The sequence below is a fragment of the Gigantopelta aegis genome, chromosome 3 (assembly GCF_016097555.1).
Source record: "Gigantopelta aegis isolate Gae_Host chromosome 3, Gae_host_genome, whole genome shotgun sequence".
Classification (NCBI taxonomy): domain Eukaryota; kingdom Metazoa; phylum Mollusca; class Gastropoda; order Neomphalida; family Peltospiridae; genus Gigantopelta; species Gigantopelta aegis.
The window spans coordinates 41,321,490-41,341,666 of record NC_054701.1 but is presented as its reverse complement, the minus strand read 5'-3'; the positions used below and the strand labels follow the sequence as shown (position 1 = coordinate 41,341,666).

At 34.1% G+C, this 20,177-nt stretch overlaps 1 protein-coding gene across 3 annotated transcripts in view; it reads left to right on the top strand.

Moving 5' to 3' along the window:
• Positions 1–2,469: 2,469 nt before the first annotated feature.
• Positions 2,470–20,177, top strand: part of LOC121368055 (endosome/lysosome-associated apoptosis and autophagy regulator family member 2-like) — an 81,134-nt gene continuing 63,426 nt past the window's right edge. For all 3 annotated transcript variants that reach the window (XM_041492572.1, XM_041492573.1, XM_041492571.1), the window contains exons 1-2: positions 2,470–2,741; positions 6,185–6,308. In XM_041492572.1, the coding sequence (XP_041348506.1) occupies positions 2,652–2,741; positions 6,185–6,308 (214 nt within the window). In that variant the 5' untranslated portion in view covers positions 2,470–2,651. The remainder of the gene's footprint in view (positions 2,742–6,184; positions 6,309–20,177) is intronic.

Below are 20,177 nucleotides of genomic sequence, written 5' to 3'. Positions count from 1 at the left end.
AATGCCATGGCAACGATAGTATTCGTCTATCGGAACACTTCGGTAATTTTCGGATTTCATCGGAAACCTGTTTATTTAAATGTAAATTCTCATATAATTTTATAGCATAAGTATGGTTTAGTTATATGTTAAAATATGTCATATTGGATCATATATAAACGCGTATTTGAATTGTATGAAAATAGTAGAAGTTCATTCCCAGATCACATTCGGAAATGTTCGGTGGATTCGACAATTAATCCGTAATCGGCCGAGGTGATCCGAATGCTACCGAGTACGTTAAAATCATTTATCATACTATCTAAACAATTATTTAAGTGTATATCACAGTGGTTTTGTTCTGAATAGAACTGTGAACGTATTGTGTTTAGGGTGTGGAAGACAAAAAAACAAAAAACAAAAAACAAAACAAACAAACAAACAAACAAACAAACAAAAAACAAAAAACCCTAACAAAACAAAACAAAAAAAACTACAACAGTTTTATAAATGTAAGTTATTGTTGTTTTGTTGGGAAGGGGACTGCTGTTTTAAAATTAATTGAAAGTTATTTTACTAACAAATAGGCGGTTCAATAATTCACAGATATGATGCACATCAACTTATATGCACATTATATATATTTTTTTAAATGGCTTGCAGGAGAATTACCAAAAACATTTATAATATAGGCACAACAAAAGTTAAATTCAACACTAAGGAACAAATCGCGAGCGCGGTGGTGGTGCAGGTTGTTTGGTGGTAAAGATATCCCAGGCCAATTTAAAAACCCTTCCAGCTGTCACCATTGGATATTAATAATCTGTAAGACACCACTAGAGCACATTGATTTATTAATCATCGGCTATTGTATGTCAAACATTTGGTAATTTTTACAAATAATCTTAGAGAAAACCCGCTACATTTTTTCATTAGCAGCAAGGAGTTTTTTTTATATGAAGGCCTACTTTTCAACAGACAGGACAGCACATACCACGACATTTATGTACCAGTTGTTGGGGCACTGGCTGGGACGGGGGAAATTCCAGTCATAGAATGGATTCACTGAGGTGGTTCGATTCTACGATACAAAAAAAAATAAAAAAAAATAAAGAAATGTTTTATTTAACAACGCACTCAACACATTTTATTTACGGTTATATGGCGTCAGACATATGGTTAAGGACCACACAGATTTTGAGAGGAAACCCGCTGTCGCCACTACATGGGCTACTCTTTCCGATTAGCAGCAAGGGATCTTTTTATTTGCGCTTCCCACAGGCAGGATAGCACAAACCATGGCCTTTGTTGAACCAGTTATGGATCACTGGTCGGTGCAAGTGGTTTACACCTACCCATTGAGCCTTGCGGAGCACTCACTCAGGGTTTGGAGTCGGTATCTGGATTAAAAATCCCATGCCTCGCCTGGGATCCGAACCCAGTACCTACCAGCCTGTAGACGGATGGCCTAACCACGGTCCACGACAGCGTGCTTGAACCTTAATCAGATGTAAGTATGAAAATAAGTACAAACAAAATAGCAGTTGGTTTTAAAAACTGTTTAACAAAACATATTTTTGTAGAATATGGATAGATAAAATGAATGAATGAATTAGTGTATGAATTAATGAATTAAAAAATGAAAGAATGAATGAATTAAAGAATGAAAGAATGAATGAATGAATGAATGAATGAATGAATGAATGAATGAATGAATGAATGAATGTATGAATGAATGAATGAATGAATGAATGAATGAATGTTTAACCACACCCCAGCACCAAAATACAGATTGGCTATCTGGTGTCAATAAAGGTATAAGTTATAACTTATAAGTATATGAAAATATTATTTATATATTTATGTAAAACCAGTGTAAGAAGCTGTGTGTGTATGTGTGTGTGTGTGTGTGTGTGTGTGTGGGGGGGGGGGGGGGGTTATAATACAATACAAATATCAATGAAAGTATATTTGTATAGAAAACTTTAAAATTAATTCTGGGTGGAATTTAAAACAAATATTAATTATATCATTTCTCGTCAGCTGATCACACTCCACCAAAATGTGACACACAGTCAGTGTACACTGACAATGGTCATACTGAGGAGAAGGGTCCTTCTTTAAAATAAATGGATGCGTCAAATATGTATGACCTATACGGGCATTACAACGTCATCCTTCCTAAACCGCCTTAGGAGGACTGCCACTTTCCCAGGACTAGCTTCACAGAATGAAGCTTGTTCGCTACCGGCTCATCTTGCCAAGTCGAATAGATATATTGGTTACTATGAAATTTAAAATGACTGGGGACACCAACAATGACACGGAAAATTCAAAGTAGACTTGGCAGCAACATCTGCCTTTTCATTGTCTTTAATACATCCCACTTTCGTGTATCAATCAATAGACGTCCGTTAAAATTAGTATACAATCGTCATCTAGAATATACTTTTCGTATAAAAACGCTAAATGAGCATGCGCAGGAATAAATGGGTTTCTTGTTCTAAATTTAGTTAAATTTGGGACACTTGTCACTTTGGCTGCAACCCGTGCTCGCAACATTGAGCGAAGTGGTGAAGCGATGTAAACATTACATGGATGTTTTCTTTATGCACTAACTAGTGTTTTCGATGTTTCAGTAGACTAAATTTTGTGGCAGATAATTACATTTCATGATGTCATATGCGTTTTTGTTGCCGTTGGTCAACTTGGTGTTATATTTCACAAGTGCATTTGGGGACAATCTACCAACTTGTCAACCGGTGAGTAAAATATAAACAATAAACCGAAGAAAGGAATGCTTGCGTAACGACGTCTCATCACATTTTAAACTACAGCTCTTTGTTCTATTGGTTATTGTTGAAATGTAAGAATGGCATTGTGGTGTGGCATGAGTTTGGCCATGATAGCCTACCCCCCTATCAATGGTTAGGGTAGTTTTAGGTATAGGGTTAGACAGTGGCGTAGGAAGGTGCCAAAGGGGGGTGGGGGGTGGGTGGGCACTCTTTTATATTTACACACTTTTACACTATTATAAAGCAAAATATCTGAAAAGTGGGAGGCACATGCCCCCCCCCCCCCCCCCCCCCCCCCAGTTTCCTTGCCAGTAGGATTCGGGTTAGTCTTTAGAGCCTTTGATATAGAGGGGTATGGCCCACTATGGGTCAAACTCTTTTCGGGGCATATTTAAATTGAAATCATAATGTACGTCCCAATACATACATGTGCAATAGGATTTTGCCTTCAAATGCGGTTTTACGTCATAGCAACCAAAAGCCTGGCAAAAATTGACATCATACCACAGGGGAAAAACAATTTTGACATGCAAGAGTCAAAATCGATGCGCGCACTGACCAGAGACCAGAAATTTATTTTATTTGGCCTTATTATATCGAGTACAACTATTCAATGAAAAAATATATATATATATAATTATTTTTGAAAAACAGTTTCTGATGGGTTCCCCACAATCACAAGGCACGGAACCGAAAAAGTGTTTCCCATGAAATTTGAAATCCTATGGCCTGGTTTGAGCACAAGCCATATTTTTACCTTTATAGAATGTACATCCTAGTTCATACATGATGACCTTTTGGCTTCAAATGTGGTTTTACGTCATAGCAAGAAAATCCCAGCAAAAATCGATGCCATACTGCAGTAAATTAAAAACAAAAAACCCACATTGACGTGCGAAAGTCAAAATCGACTTTCACTCTGAGCACAGACAAGAAATTTATATAGTTTTGGCTAAAGTGATTTAAAACTTGAAATGCACATGGGTCTAAAGCCAAGATCTCATTCTGCTAAGCAAAAAGAGTAGCCTATGTGACTAACTTTTTTCAGTGGTAGCTTTCTAATCATGAGCTATATACTGAACATTTGACAACTAATGGCCATTTGTTTTACATGTGGTTGGAAAAACACTCTTTACAACTGGTGTCATATATTAATAAACAATACTTTCAGCTCATGTTAAAAGAAGGAAGGAAGGAAATGATTTATTTAACGACACGCTCAACACATTTTATTTACGGTTATATGGCATTGGACATATGATTAAGGACCACACAAATATTGATTGAGGAAACCCGCTGTCGCCACTTCATGTACTACTCTTTTCGATTAGCAGCAAGGGATCTTTTATATGCATTATAACGGGATAGCACATACCACAGCCTTTGATGTACCAGTCGTGGTGCACTGGCTGGAGCGAGAAATAGCCCAATGGGCCCAATGACGGGGTTCGATCCCAGACCGACCGCACATCAAGCAATCGCTTTACCTCTGAGCTACATCCTACCCCCATGTTAAAAGAAGTCTGTATTTAGTTTGATTTTGAGCTTACAAAGAAAACCTGCCCCAAGCCAGCTCATCATTCAAGCTGCTGGCTCACCAATAAGCCAATCAGTGGGAAGTTGTTGGTGTTAATCAAGTTCTTTTTTGTTAAAAAAACAACACCATTTGTTAACACTCACTTTAGTAATGCCCTAACCTCAGCTAACATTTCTCATACATGTAGATAACTAATGCTAATAAAAAGTCATATATTGTTGCACAAGTGATCTCTGATTTAATGCAGATACTGAACCAGATCGGAATTTGGAACTTAAGAATTTGTTGCCCACGGTAGTTTAAATAAAATTGTTGTGGGTTAAACAGCCTACTAACGGCAGTTTTGAGCCTACTTAATGCAATTGGTTTTGAGCCTACTTAATGCAATTTTGCAGCAAATAAAGGTATTTTGTTGTATGTAGACATATTTCATGTGTACACATGTTAAATATTGGCAAATAATGTACACTAGGTCATTGAGGTGTATACATTTTGCTGTCATTGAGAAACTTTACTCCCGGCAGGGTCTACAGCAATTTATATCTTAACAACAGCAATTGCAGTCAGTGCTGTTAAGTTTGAGCCCTATGTACATCAAAAAGTTAAGTTTGTTTTGTTTAATGACACAACTAGAGCACATTGATATTGGATGTCAAACATTTGGTAATTATGACTAGTCATCAGAGGAAACCTGTTGCATGTTTTCATTAGCAGCAAGGGATCTTTTATATGCACTTTCCCACAGACTGGGAAGCACTTACCACAGCCTTTGACCAGTTGTGGTATACTTGTTGGAATGAGAAAAACTCAATCAGTTGAATGACTACCGAGGTGGTTCAATCCCCAGGCGAGTGCTCAACCAACTGAGCCAAATCCTGCCCTGTCTGTGTATACCTATACAGTACTTATATATATATTATATTATATTATATTATATTATACACTGATGCAGGCAACATTTTGTCTTCAAAATCTTGATTAGTGGTTTTTGTAGTAAATTGAAAATTGATTAGCAATTACTCTTTAATGTTTTAAAATTGTGTAGCGATCTCTGAAACTTGAGTAGCGAATTGCGGTGCGATACTGAACAAAATGTTCCCGGACATGTTTGTACATAATGGGCCAAATTTACAAAGCCTGTTTTACGCTTACATGTGTGTAACTACATACATTTATAATACTTAAACATCTGCGTTTGTAACTACATACATTTACAATGCTTAAACACGTGCGTTTGTAACTACATACATTTACAATGCTTAAACACCTGCGTGTGTAACTACATACATTTACAATGCTTAAACACCTGCGTTTGTAACTACATACATTTACAATGCTTAAACACCTGCATTTGTAACTACATACATTTACAATGCTTAAACACCTGCGTGTGTAACTACATACATTTACAATGCTTAAACACCTGCGTTTGTAACTACATACATTTACAATGCTTAAACACCTGCGTTTGTAACTACATACATTTACAATGCTTAAACACCCGCGTCTGTAACTACATACATTTACAATACTTAAACACCTGTGATTAAGAAAAACAGGCTTCGTAAATTCGGCCCTGCATATTTTTTAATTTGCCTCTTGTTTTCAATAAAATGCAGGATTAAAAACCTTTTTAAAATTTAAGTTCAATTACAAATTACTAAAAATTAATATTACTAAATTGTAACTTATGATTAAAAATATAATGTCAATATTTACAGTCACCAGTTTATCCTTTAAAAAACGTGTCCTACATGTAAGTTTCCATTCTCCATCAGTCCTTGGCTGAAGGCTATATATTTATATATTATAGGTACATGTATGAATTAAATGTGGCACTTCAACTTTTTTCTTTATTTTTTTTTCCACGCAGAATGATTTCCATTATGAATACACTGAGTGTGACGCACATGGTGGTCGCTGGAGGGTATCCGTCCCCTCTCCAAACAAATGTATTGGTGGCGCCCCCAACCCACCCGTCAGAGGCAAGCAGTGCAGTAAGTATTACAATTTATCATCAATACAGGGCACAAACTTAAGAACGTGTCTCCCACAGCAGTTCTTTTTTTAAATTGCCATCCATGGGTGAAATAACCCACTGATGGCAATTTTGACCCTGCCTATGACAATTGTTTTAAAAAGTGATTTTTGCAGCAAATAAACATGACTGAAAGGTTATTTTGCTGTATGTAGACATATTTCAAATGTATAAATGTTATACACTGGCAGATAAGGTACACCAGGTGTATCTATTTTGCAATTTTTTAGGAGCTATAATGACAACACTTTTGTGTCATCATTGATACTCCAGACCTACGGTAATTTATATCGCAATGGCAGCAATTGTCGTCAGTGCCTTCGTTAAGTTTGAGCCCTGGAATATCTACACATACACCGATAGTGGTACTGTGAAATGTGTGTTAAACTACATGTATGGTTCAGTGTCTCACGGGTGAAAGCTGTCCACTGGTACACATGTAGGTGTAGAGTTTGTATCCCAGAACCAGTTCCAAGACAGAATGAAATGAAAAGAAAGGAATGTTTTATTTAACAACACCTAAAGTAGCACATTTTAAACTGGCTATTTTGGTGTTTAATATATATATACCGGGGAGCCCAATGGTAAAGTGCTATCTGATCTGATGTGCAGTCAGTCTAGGATCGATCCCCATCAGTGGACCCATTGGACTATTTTTTTATATTATTCCAGCCAGTGCACCCCAACTGATAATATTAAAGATTGTGGTATTTGATATCCTGTAATAACAGTATGTGAGATCTCTTGTTGCTACTAATGAAACGTAGTGAGTGTTGTCTTTAAGATTATATAATATGTAAAATTTGCTAAATGTTTGTTATCCAATAGCCGATGATTAATAAATGACTGTGCTCTAGTGGTGGTTTTAAAAACAAAGGGGGCCCTAGGGATCCTTTTTGTGCATTTTTCCAGACAAGGTAGTATGTACGATGATCTTTGGTATATACCTCCAGTATTTCTGCCAGAAATTTTATTTTGGGTATGGTGCTATGGAATTGAATACAACCACAGTCAACAGGGGGTATGGGGGGCCTCTGCCAGAAAAAAATGGGTTACGTTTAGGGTTAGGGTTAAGAAAAGCATACAGTAATGTAAGAATAATTAATTTTGTCAAAAGGTTAGCTTTAAAAAAAACATCTGTCAAAAATTTGGGTATGGCGCCATACCCGTTTTACCCTCTGGCAGAAACCCTGACCTCGATGACAATACAAGTGGTTAAAACAAAAAAATAACTGGGCATTAAGACTACATGTAAGTGAAGACAATCATCCCTATAATGTACAGGATGTAAATGAACCTAGTAGTAGTACCATAGCTGATGTCATTTCATTGCTCTGTTGATAAAAGCATACATGTGTATCATTAGCTTGTTCCAAATTGCAACATGACATTTAAAAATATTACTCACTATTTTAGATTGCGTTACGGTTACCCTACTTGCTGTAAATTATAATTACATGCAGGATAAAACATATAATAATAATAATAATAATAATAATAATAATAACATTAATCTTTATTTAAAGAAGGTTACACAAATAGTAGTACACTAATCTCCTTTGTGGCCTTCTGTCTATTAAGTATTAAACATTATTACTCAACATATGAAATAAACAATGTAATAACAAAACACAACATAATTATTCTTCATTAAATGCATCAACTATAAGGTAAATATGCATGATGCATACATAATTAATACAATTTTGTTTACATGTATACAAACAAATGTTATCACAACTTGATATAATCATAAACAAATATAATTTAAACGTACAGACTCCTTGAGTAAAGATTTTACTGAACATTACCAAGAGCCAGTGTTGTTATGAATTTTTTATATTGTCTTTTAAATGAAAGTAAGGATACACCTTTTTTAATAGAATCTGGGATTGTATTCCATGTTTCAACACTGGAATATCTGAAGGAGAGTTTATACAATTCAGTGTTGGGTCTTGGCAATACAAGATTATTATGTGTTGCTGATCTCAGGTTATATTTATTTGAGCCTGATGATGGTATAAAATAATCACTTATATATGCAGGTGTCAGATTGTTCAACTCCTTATATACTAATGTACCTGTATGGTATGTGCACCTATAATCAAAAGGCAACCACTGTAATTCCTTAAAGAGATCTGCTGAAGGAGTTAGCAGTGGTTTATCAAGGATTAGCCTAGCCGCTCTTTTTTGTAGCTTTATTAATCTGTCAACGTATGTTTTATTGCAACGACCCCATGTTACTGACCCATAATCAAATATGGGAAGAATATATATATGCATTATAGAATAGAGATTTTGATTCTGGGGTGAAAAATTTGCTAATTCGTCGCAAAAGAGCCAGTTTAGATGAAACTTGTGAACAAATGTGATCAACTTGTGTGTTCCAACTAAGATTTTGATCAACACAGAGACCTGAATGTTTTTGACAATGAGCAGGTGATATAGGGTTATTATTGATATTTAGTTGCAACTGACCAGTTTGGCCCAATTTTTGCTGTGTACCAATTAACATACATGTAGTTTTAGATGGGTTTATAGATATATTATTATTGATGCACCAAGAGTTTACAGCATCTAAGTTTGTTTGTAACGTAGTCTCTATTACAGACAAATGTCTGCCAGATGTGTGTAATGTCGTGTCATCTGCATACATATCTACACTGACATTTTGGGTAGATAATGAAAGATCATTTATAAACATAAGAAATAAAATAGGCCCAAGAATAGAGCCTTGAGGCACACCAGATACTATACCCAATTCTTTGGAGCTAATATTGTTAATTTGTATACGCTGTTTTCTATTGTTTAAGTATGACTTAAACCATTCAACTGTACTCGGTGACAGTCGATATACCTGAAGTTTTTGTAGCAAGATTTGGTGATCCACCAAGTCAAATGCTTTGCTCAAATCTAAAAATACAGAACCAATCATGTTTCCTTTATCTAGTTGTTCCAACCACTGGTCTATTAGAGATGTTAGTGCTGTCTGACATGAGTGTTTGTCTCTAAATCCTGACTGAGCATTGTGTAGTAGTTCATATTTGTAAAGATAATACTTTAATTGTTTTGAGACATGTTTTTCAAATATTTTAGAAATTGTGGGTAAAATAGATATAGGTCTGTAATTATTAGGGTCTTCTTTACATCCACCTTTGTGACATGGCATTACTCTTGCTGTCTTCAGCTTCTGTGGAAAGGTACATGTATCAATACTCATATTAATAATGTATGCTACCGAGGGGGCTATATATTCCTTACATAGTTTTAGTAATTTAGGACCAAGACCATCAACACCTGTTGATTTATTGGAGTCCATTTTATTGATAATATCAATGACCTGAATATCTGTAATATATCGCAGGCTGAAGGAACTGTGAGTAGGTAATCTCTGCCGGACTAGTTTCTCAAGAGTATCAAATACTAGTGTTTTTGAATTTGTTTTGGGGAATGATTTTGATATATTTACAAAATGTTGATTTAGATCTTCTAATATTTCCAATGTGTCTGTGGTAGTTTTATTGTTATATATCAACTTTATTGGTACTGGATGTCTGTTGACACATGGTGCTTGTTTAATTTCTTCAGAATACCATTCAGGTTCATTTAAAATACTCAAATTTCCTTCATGATACCTTCATGTAAAATACTCAAATTTCATTGGTTATTTAGCCTTGGACAAAACCCTTATATCCCACGTGGGCGGTGTCAAATCTCTTAACCCCACCTGTAACATCAGACTTGTTATTGTATTAATGCACCATGCAAACATTTGTCTGTTACCAACGTAAATAAAACATGTTTGTCAAACGATTTGCCAACCAATCGAAAAATGAAATTGAAGAAAAGCGAGCATTTTAATGGGTGAAGCATTGTAATAATAGTTAATTTTGAATTTGAATGACATCATTATTCCAATGACGTGACTTTACATCTCCTTAAATTAACACTAAACTGGGTATATGATGTTGCTATTGAAATTTTTGTTGTTTGAACATTATTAATGCACCTGAATGTGTTTGAAGAAATCTTATAATTAAACATGTCGGCAAAATAAATTCTTTGTAGAAATATCACAAGGGGTTTATGGATTTTTATACCCTCTGTATGCTCTTATACCCCGAGCATACAGAGGGTATAAAAATCCATTACTTTTGTTTTATGGGTTTTAATGACAGTTTTATTTGAAAAAATCTTTTTTGTAAGACAGGACGTGACATTTGTTTTTTGGTAATACTGTATTTCATTACTGTAAATTATGTCAAATTTAAAAATTAGGTATCAGGACATCATACCTAAAATATACTGCATATGAAAATACTACTTTGCCTTCTTTCATATAATAATTAGTACCGGTATATTAAATTATTTTTCAAAATATATAATGTCACGTCCTGGCTTATTTGACATATAAAAGTTAGTTTTATTTAAAAACTATTTTTCAGAAATAAAAATCCTTTTTAATTCTCCTTCTTCTCAATGTTCCAAGTATAAATAAAAGGTATAATCATGACTTGTTGTATTAAATGATTAAAATAACCACCTCCAACTTTGAGCCAGGACGTGACATTGAGCCAGGACGTGACATTCAAGATGGCATATTAAAATGAGTAAAGATTAAAAATGTATTAAATCTCTCTATATAGAGAAATTGGCAAAACTGACTAGATAATGCACATGTACCTAAAAGAAATTACTTTTATGTTCAATATTTTTGCTCTCACCATTAAGAATCGGAAACGGAGAAACTGGACGTTCGGGGGAGCATGTTTGAATATTTAACATGGATTTATGTAGATAAATAGAAATTTGACCAGTTTTTATTTTAATGTGACGAAGCATTGTAATAATATAGTTAATTTTGAATTTGAATGACGTCAGTATTCCAATGATGTCATTTGCATCGCCTTACAATAACCATACTCTGGGTACATGACGTTTCTGTTTTAAGAATGCTGGAACAATTCCAATGCAAAATTGCTATTGAATTTATCTTTTTTTGAACATTACTAATGCACCTGAATGTGTTTGAAGAAAATCTTGTGATTTTTTTTTTTTACCTTTTACGAATTGTGGATTTCAAGTGAAAATACGGTAAGACATGCTATATTTATTGTGTACGAAGCCAAAACAAGGGTGCGAAAAGTGACTGTCGTCGACCTTACAACTTATATTATTTAATAAATATAGAAGAAATCTAGAAATGTTATTAGTCTGATGACAGAAACATGCCATGCAATACTCAATACATGTATGTATCTTGTCAGTGAACTTACTATGAGTTCTGCATCATTTAATCGGATTAAAATTTATCTACTGGTTTGGTGTACTAATGTCGTTTAAATTGTACTCATCCACAGTGTTACATGTTGCTAAGAATTATTTTTGTGTGTGAACCGTAGTTTAGCCCACATGTATGCTAAATTCCTGTGAAAGAGGTGGCACAGTCTTGGGATGTGCTTGAATTTTGTAAATATCCAAGATATATGTTTAAGAGCTTGGACTCCTAATTGCAGAAACCTTTAATTTATACTTAGAAAACAAGATAATAAAACATATTATATGTAATCAGTCATTGGCTTTTGAAAAATTAATGAGAGTGAAAAATCTCACACCTCAAAATACTTAGGCAAGTGATAAATTACACTCATCAAAATGCTAAGGCGAGTGAAAACCAAGCATTATTAATTGATGAAGTAATTGGTACATGTAAATGTAGAGACATATGTTGCAAAAATAAACCAACTAATTTTATGTTGTTTGGTTCATTAGTGTAGACTTGACTTCTTTTCCCTTTCAGGAATGGAGTTATTAAAAAATGTCACAAGCAGTGCCATAGAAATATAATTATCACATACACTGATGCAGACATATAATTTGATACACACAATTATAGATACCTTTTGAGTGTCAGATGGTTTGATGAACGTGCAGCTAAAAATGTGTAGGAATCGACTTGTACATAATAATGAAATTCAAGACATCGAACATGATTAGGACAGCTGGGATGGAAAAAAACCTCACTGGCTCTGAGGAGGTGGTTCAGTTAGAACTATACAACCCAAGCATCTCAGGTGTGCACTACCGACTAAATTAGATCCCTCATTATTCAAAAAAAAAATTAAATAACTTTTTAAACGTAGGCCTACAATTAGTTCTATTGATAGTGTTGGTTTGGGCATTGACATTCACGTGGCATTTTTAATTCAACAATTAGCAGCCAGTCTCCCTCCCTCATTTTGTAACGTCATTTGACCTACCACTACCAGTTTCGATTGGCTACGACATATACTAGTATGTCATCACTGTTACATTATTGATCTAAAATGGTCCCAATGTTATTGATAAAAAATACACAAACTCTGACAAAATCTGTCTGTACAAAGGATTTATTCTGAACATGGGATGCCATCATAAAGATAACCTAGAAACAATAATAATTATAGACACCATCAGAAATGTGTAACAAGTTGTCAAGTAGACCAGCATCGGCGTGTGCGTGCAGCCAGAGTTCCAAGAGTAAAAATAATCTGACCCCGATAGCTCTGATTGGTCAGTATGCCACAGAGTACTGCATATTAAATAATGTTCCAGTCACATGGTCAGTGACTTTTTAACAAACATATTGAAACAAACAAAATTTAAATAGTCGGCTATGATCATTGATTACTGTTACTATATTGTGTACATAACAGATGTACATTCATTAACCTCTGGTTGAAATACAAATATTTAAATGAAGTTTTATTGGATTTTTTTTAAAGATAAAAAAAGAAAAACAACAGACATAAAAACAATACCTTTTTTTTTTGTAAACGAGACCTAGGCCTATTCCTACATACCTATTATCATTTATTTTCCTTCTTTTTATTATTCTGTCTACTTTTGAATTATCTTCGTCCATATTTAATTTCTTTAAAAAAAAAAAAAACTACAAAATTACATGCTTGCCATTTTTGGAACTGCACTTACGTAAGCTTTGTAGGCTAACAGTTATGAACTAATTGAGACAATTTTAGTGAGCTGATTTCTGTAATGAGTTCATTTGTGTAGGCTACAGAAGCCACTATTTAAGTCAGTTCCTTTTTTTCATAACTATATGAACAGTATAAATGAGTTAGCCTTATCAGAAGTGATTTATTACCTTACAAAAGTGGACTGTTTCGAATTAATAATAAATTGAATAGGCAAAGGAGTTTTGACCGGATTGGTACGTCTTCAAAGATGTCTATTAAACCAGTGTTTTCCGATTTGTATATAGCAAAGATAAGTACCAGTCATATATTAAAAGCTTGCATGGACACTACCATTCACGTCACTTTTTTTTCTGGTATTATTAAATGGGTAAATAGTTGCAATCAGTAGGTATACACAATTATTTTACTTGCGCTGTATGTTAAGTGTAACGTGCATTATTTTTCACATTTACCAGATTGAAATTATGTGTGCTGTACAAGCTCGATCACACTCACGCACCTTAAAAGACAAGGTCTGTGTAATGTTCTGGTTCAACAAACTCATTTCAAAAATGATAGTGGCTTTTATTCACTGAGGACATAAGACTTGTCTGCTTGACTATATGACGTAACCCTAGGAAACATTTCCGGTAATTGTTATATTAACACTTGCGGTAATAATAACTAAACGATAATAGTTTCTGTATCACTATTGGTATTAATGCTATAAACATTACATTATACTGGTTTAAAAATTTGTCAAAACATATTTTTGTACATTGATGTGACACATTAAGTGTTACATAACAAACTGCTCAATAGATGGCACATTCAGTGGGATGGAGCAAAATGGCTGTGCCCGTTATGTGTAATAGCCGTCACATGTTTACCGTTTTATCAATTAAATACTTGTTGATTTTAAGCATTAATTATCGTTGACTGCATATTAGTCCAAAAGCCTTGCTTACTCATTCCTTTAAGTACCTGTTGCATGTACTTTATACTTGTGTAATCTTATGTTGTATTTGATTGAATATAACTAGAAGGGGGCATTTATCAACTACAGGGTTTCATTTACATCATTGACTATATAAGCACAGTTGTATTAAAACCAATTTGGTAGGATTGGGGTGGGAGTGAAGGAAAGGAATGTTTGTTTTTAAACTAGAGCTATTTGTTGTCTAACAAAAGTAATATACATGTGTCCAGATACAATGTATGTCTGCTACTGATTGCCACAAAGGCTACATACACTAACTGAAAAACCATCAAAAGGATCATTTAGATATTTTATTAATTGCAATTGTTACGGTTGGTTGTGTTAAAGTGGAAAGGGGTCCTGAATGTTTTACTTCATCTCAGCACTGTGCCACATTATCTGTTGACATCTGTTCAGTGTTCCAGTTTGGTACTGTACATAAACATGTACATGTATGTAAGTGTGACACCTGACGTCGTCGACAGTTCAGCTGATAAGAAAAGTGATTTTATGTGTATACATACTCTCCCATAAATAGGACAGCTCATACCAATACTGTAAATGCTAGTGATGTTCCAATAATAAAACATATATCAGTTCGGCTCCACCGATGTAATGATCGATTATAAAGATCCGTAATCGATTGTGTGGACATTTTTTAATTGTTCCTCGAGTCTAGATGATGGAATTGATGTAAAAATGTTGGGGTTGATGTTTGGGATGTGGGGAGTGGGTTGTCGTCTATGTATACAAACAAAAAGTTATTAAATATATTTATTAATTGGCAATTTGTCGGGTGTATTGCAGTGAACTCAAATTCTTTATTATGTTCATATAATTTTAACCGATTGTGGTATCAAAAGTTGATTGGTTGGAGCTAACAGATTATAACGGATAATCGATGATGAACTTCCAACCAATTCCCAATACTAGTAAAGGCACCAGCAGTGGATAGCTAGCCCGTAGGTAAAATTATCCAGTGTCTTATGGGCATCAATATGAATCAGTAGAAATATCATTGACCATAAATTTGCATTGTCTGTCAAGATCTATGGCTAATTGTCAGTTATTTGAAGGCCAGTGATAAAACATCAACTGTTTACCAGCCTTCAACAGGGCAGCTATATATACGACCGATCATTAAATCAATAAATGTTAACAGAAATAAATGTAAAGAGCTGTATGTACATGCCTTCGAAGTATACAGTTTATCAGTACAAGGCTTGCCAAGTTCCAGGATTGAAATTTCCACCACTGATGGTGTACTTTTTCTATCCCACATGACCGCATATGATGGAGTCTTTTTCTCCCATTTTACACGAAGAAACAAAGATGGCCATTTTGACCATTTTATCATAAATAAACTACACTATCATATTTTCTGCGTCTGTTTCATGTGTTAAATATAATGTAACACTACAAATTAACAAGATAGCTTTTATGATGAAGGTTTTAATAACAAAATATCAATCTAAAACTAACCATCTTGCATCAATATGACATCATATATTACCAACGATGTAAAACTCTCCATGTTAAACGCAATGACGCCATGGCCTATACAAGACAGATTTATTCCACATGGGCTGACCTCATGGAATGAGCCTGTCTTGTATACATGTAACTAGGAATGGGGAAAATGAATATACCTACAGATGTTATAAAATATAAACATGGAAAACACAAAAGTTATTTGTTTTGCCGCCATTTTCTTCTTTACACTGGAACCCAAAGATTTGTTACCCTAAGGTGGTTTTAGTGGAAACAGTTCTTTTAAAAAATTTAATAGGTAATTTTATTCTAAATTGATGAAAATTGTGTGCATGTTTTTTCTAAACAAACCATAAAATATGCCTAATGAGCATATCTGTAAATTGACAAATTGATTAAACATGATCTCGGTATGCAAAATGTACAGTCGAGCACCGTTGTGTCGATCTTGCTTGAGTCGATATATTGTTTGTATCGATATGACTGGCCGGTCCCGGCCAAAACGTGTATTAAATATCATGTTTTTTACTCTGTTGAGTCGATACGACTGAGTTGATATTACGTTTGTGTCGATATATTTTTTGGGTCACATGACTTATGGCTTTCATAAATTGAGGACTGGTAAAATGGACTCGGATTAAAGTAGGATTAATTTGTGGTGGTCGGTTATTTGTTTGTTAATTAACAAAGAAGCGATGTCGGTGTTTCTTTAATGACACCTATCCTAGTTAAGCAAAGTGGACCATTGGTCACTTCACCAGAGCACCATGTCTGAGCAGTCTAGTGAAGGACCTGGCTTATCTGGGGGGAAAACTGATATTTCTCCCCCCAAACACCACGAATCATACTCAACCAATGGATCAGGGTATTATTCAAAATCTAAAAGTGCACTATCGAAAACATATTATTGCCCTCTGATTTTTAAAACTTGCGTGGGGTAACGTATCAGTAGGGACAATTAACCACTGTTTCCGCCATGCAGGCTTCATTAATATAACTGAGTCGGCCGATCCAGAGTATGAAAGTGACCCCGACCACGATGTTCCCTTGTCACACCTAGTAACCAACTGTGTGACTTTAATGGAATATGCACATGCCAATGACAGCCTGTCACCAGTGCTCCCATGTCCTTTATTATAATATGTTAAAATTTATTTAGTAATTTTTTGTTTAATTGTCTCCATATTCACAGTAATTTTAATTCCACAATTTATAAAAACTTTTAACAGATTCAGTAAGCTTGCGCACATTGGTATTATTGATTGGTTTATTGATTGATTACTTTGTTATTATTAATTTCAGAACATTTTTCTTTGTGTTACATTATGTTATTGTGAAATTAAATGAAATTCCTGATTTGATTTAAACAAATAAATTATATTTCATTTTTAAATTTGACATCTTTTGTTTGTAATTTTTTATTTACATACTTGACTGAGTCGATATTTGGTTAACTCGATATTTATGTGCGGTCCCCACGATATCAACACAACAGTGCTCGACTGTACATTGAAAAGTTAATTATTTTAATTTACTGGTTTTTTGCTTTATCAACAGTTAAAATTGGGCAAGTGAATTTTTAAATCCACTGGCCCCATGGCAAGTGAATAATAATTTTTAAAAATCTAGAACCCCAGCGGTATCTAACTTGTATGTATGTGGTTCATGTGTGTGCGTACGTGCATGCATGCATGGTGTGATGAGCTGACATTCGCCAATGCTATATGAAGTTGAATTTGGCAAAGATATGTACCGGGTAATTACCAATTTACTGAAAAGCTAATTTAAAAATTGTGTGCTTTTTATTGATCTATATATAGCTATGATTAACTAAATATTATTTGAATTTGGCAACAGATTTTACCGGTACTACGAAAGACTGTTCCGAAAAATATTTGTGATTATTTTGTTGGTGGTTAACTTTAAGTTGTCTGTCTGTCAGTTGAACCTACACCTTAGTTTTTTTCTCTTCTTTTTTTTTCTTTCGTTTTTTTGGTATGTGTCTGATATGGCAACCTTGCTAAAGTTTTATATTGCTAATTAATATCTTACTTATTTAAATCTCGCTAAATTGTAAGATCACTCATTTTATGATTTACAGTAATTATTTGATTAGGAATAACATTTCTGATAAGACATACTATATTAATAAATTAAGGATTCATCACAATTGATTTTTTAAATGCAAAATATCAATCAAGTCTACATTAATCGGTATTTGTCGAGGGTCTGCCGAAACAAATATCAATTAACTAGACGAGGTTGATATTTACATATTAAAAAACACGAGTAGCGAATTCTATTTATCCTATAAGACTTCTAAAATAACAATTTTCATTCGATATTTAGTAATTCACAGTACTAAAATCGCCTCCATTGGTAATATGACGTCATCACAGTTTGCACAAATTATAGTTTGACATCGCACATTTTTACTACAGCTTATGAAAACATTACGCTCAGGTATACAGGTCTTGTTGGCTTGTAAACAAATGATCCATTGACAGCAACTGTTATTAACTGGGTTAATACACTAAATTATTATCCATATGATTTAACATAACCGAGTTAATAATAATCATACGAAGCACACATGTAATAACAAGTGTAATAACGTAATTTTGGGAAGCAACGTCATAACATGGCGTTGCTTCTCAAGTCCTAGCTCAGACTGCATTTGAAATATGACGTCATTTTGAGTTGGGTCTTGTTATTCATAAAGAAAACAACGATAATAATATGGATAATAAAGAAATTATTACACTCGCGTGTGTGTTGTATTGATTTTACAAAACTCGTGTCAGGATTCATGTATTACCCTCGCTCTTGCTTTGGCAATACAAAATTCCTGACACGAGTTTCATAAAATCAGTACGACACACAAGCTTCTATAATAATCTTTATTTATGACATGGGTTTATGACATGGATATCATGAATAATTTATAGGATAAATTAATTTATTAAGTTGTTCATTTAATTTTAATTTTATCATCAAAAATACATTTAAAATGTATTGGTTTATGTGGTAACTCAGTTGCCCTATGGAATTACTGAACTAAATCTTCTGTCTAGAATGGACTACAGGCAATTGCATGGTCATATAACTCGGTACTGGCATCCAGCAGAATTACTTGTTGATATGTGCATTTAGACATCCATGTAGTTTCCAGTTATTAGGTGACCATTCAGAATGAAATATTGCCATACAGTAGGTGGTGGTAATAAAGGCCATTAATAATTATCAGCATTATCACAAGCACACAAATGATATGCTAGTGGGTATTGGGGTTTTAATACCAGCATTTACTTTTAAAAAGTTCCCAAAATGTCACTAAAAATCTCCTTGACAAAATCAACATCTTTATGTATGCTTTAAAAGGGGTATGAAGGGTTTAGCTATGGTACATGTAAAAGGCATTCAATTTGTACTTTTGTAAAAATGTTGATAATTCTTATTAACCCTTTTTTCATTTTTTTCATTGTTACATAGAGAATACTCCCCGAGTGTCTTGTGATATCATAGTTTATCAGCACGAGTTGATAAACGTATGAAATCCGATACCACAAGACACAAGGGTATGTATTGATCGGGAATGTGATATTTTAGTTTTTTGGTTAAAACTAATTTCAGCTTTTTTAGCTTTAATTTCCACAATGTAGATTGGATTTCATCAGAAATGCTGGAAAATTACATTTATTTAGGTATAGTTCAGAGGTTTTAGTTTTTTTATGATCAGGGGCATAATTCACTAAACTCTCATAACTTTGCGATATCACAGTGCAATGCTAAAAGCCTTGCAAAGAGGATGCTTTGTTGTTTAGCATATCCTAAGAGACCTTTGTGAATTAGGCCCCCTGATATCGCAAAGTTGCGAGAGTTTAGTGAATTAGGTCTGAGTTTAGATTTTATTTTTAATTAAGTATCACATCCCTGATGATTTCAACTCAGCTGACCTGGTTAATTTTTTAGGACAGAGCTGAATGTGTTAGGTGAAGAAAGGAAAGTTCTAAATATTTGTTTAACATAATAAAGAATTCATCATGAGCATTCATCAGTGTGGAAAATATCCACGGTGTCTATGTTAATCAGTATTTGTGGAGGCCCTGCAGTTCTAGAATTATCTTCATCAGTAATAGCACACCATATTCATGACAGCTAGGTGGGAAAGTGACAGTGTTAGTAACAGCTGTGCGCTTCTCCAAATCAACTCAGATTATCAAATATAAGAGAAACAAGGGATGTACCTTCCGGATTTCAGTTTAAGTTAGTAACTTACATGTATGACAATAAAAGTTCATTGCATTATTCATGAACTTTGTTTATTTTATTTTATTTTGTTTCAAATATAGGTGTTTAGTTACATTAAAAACATGTAGACCTGTATATCAATATGCATCTC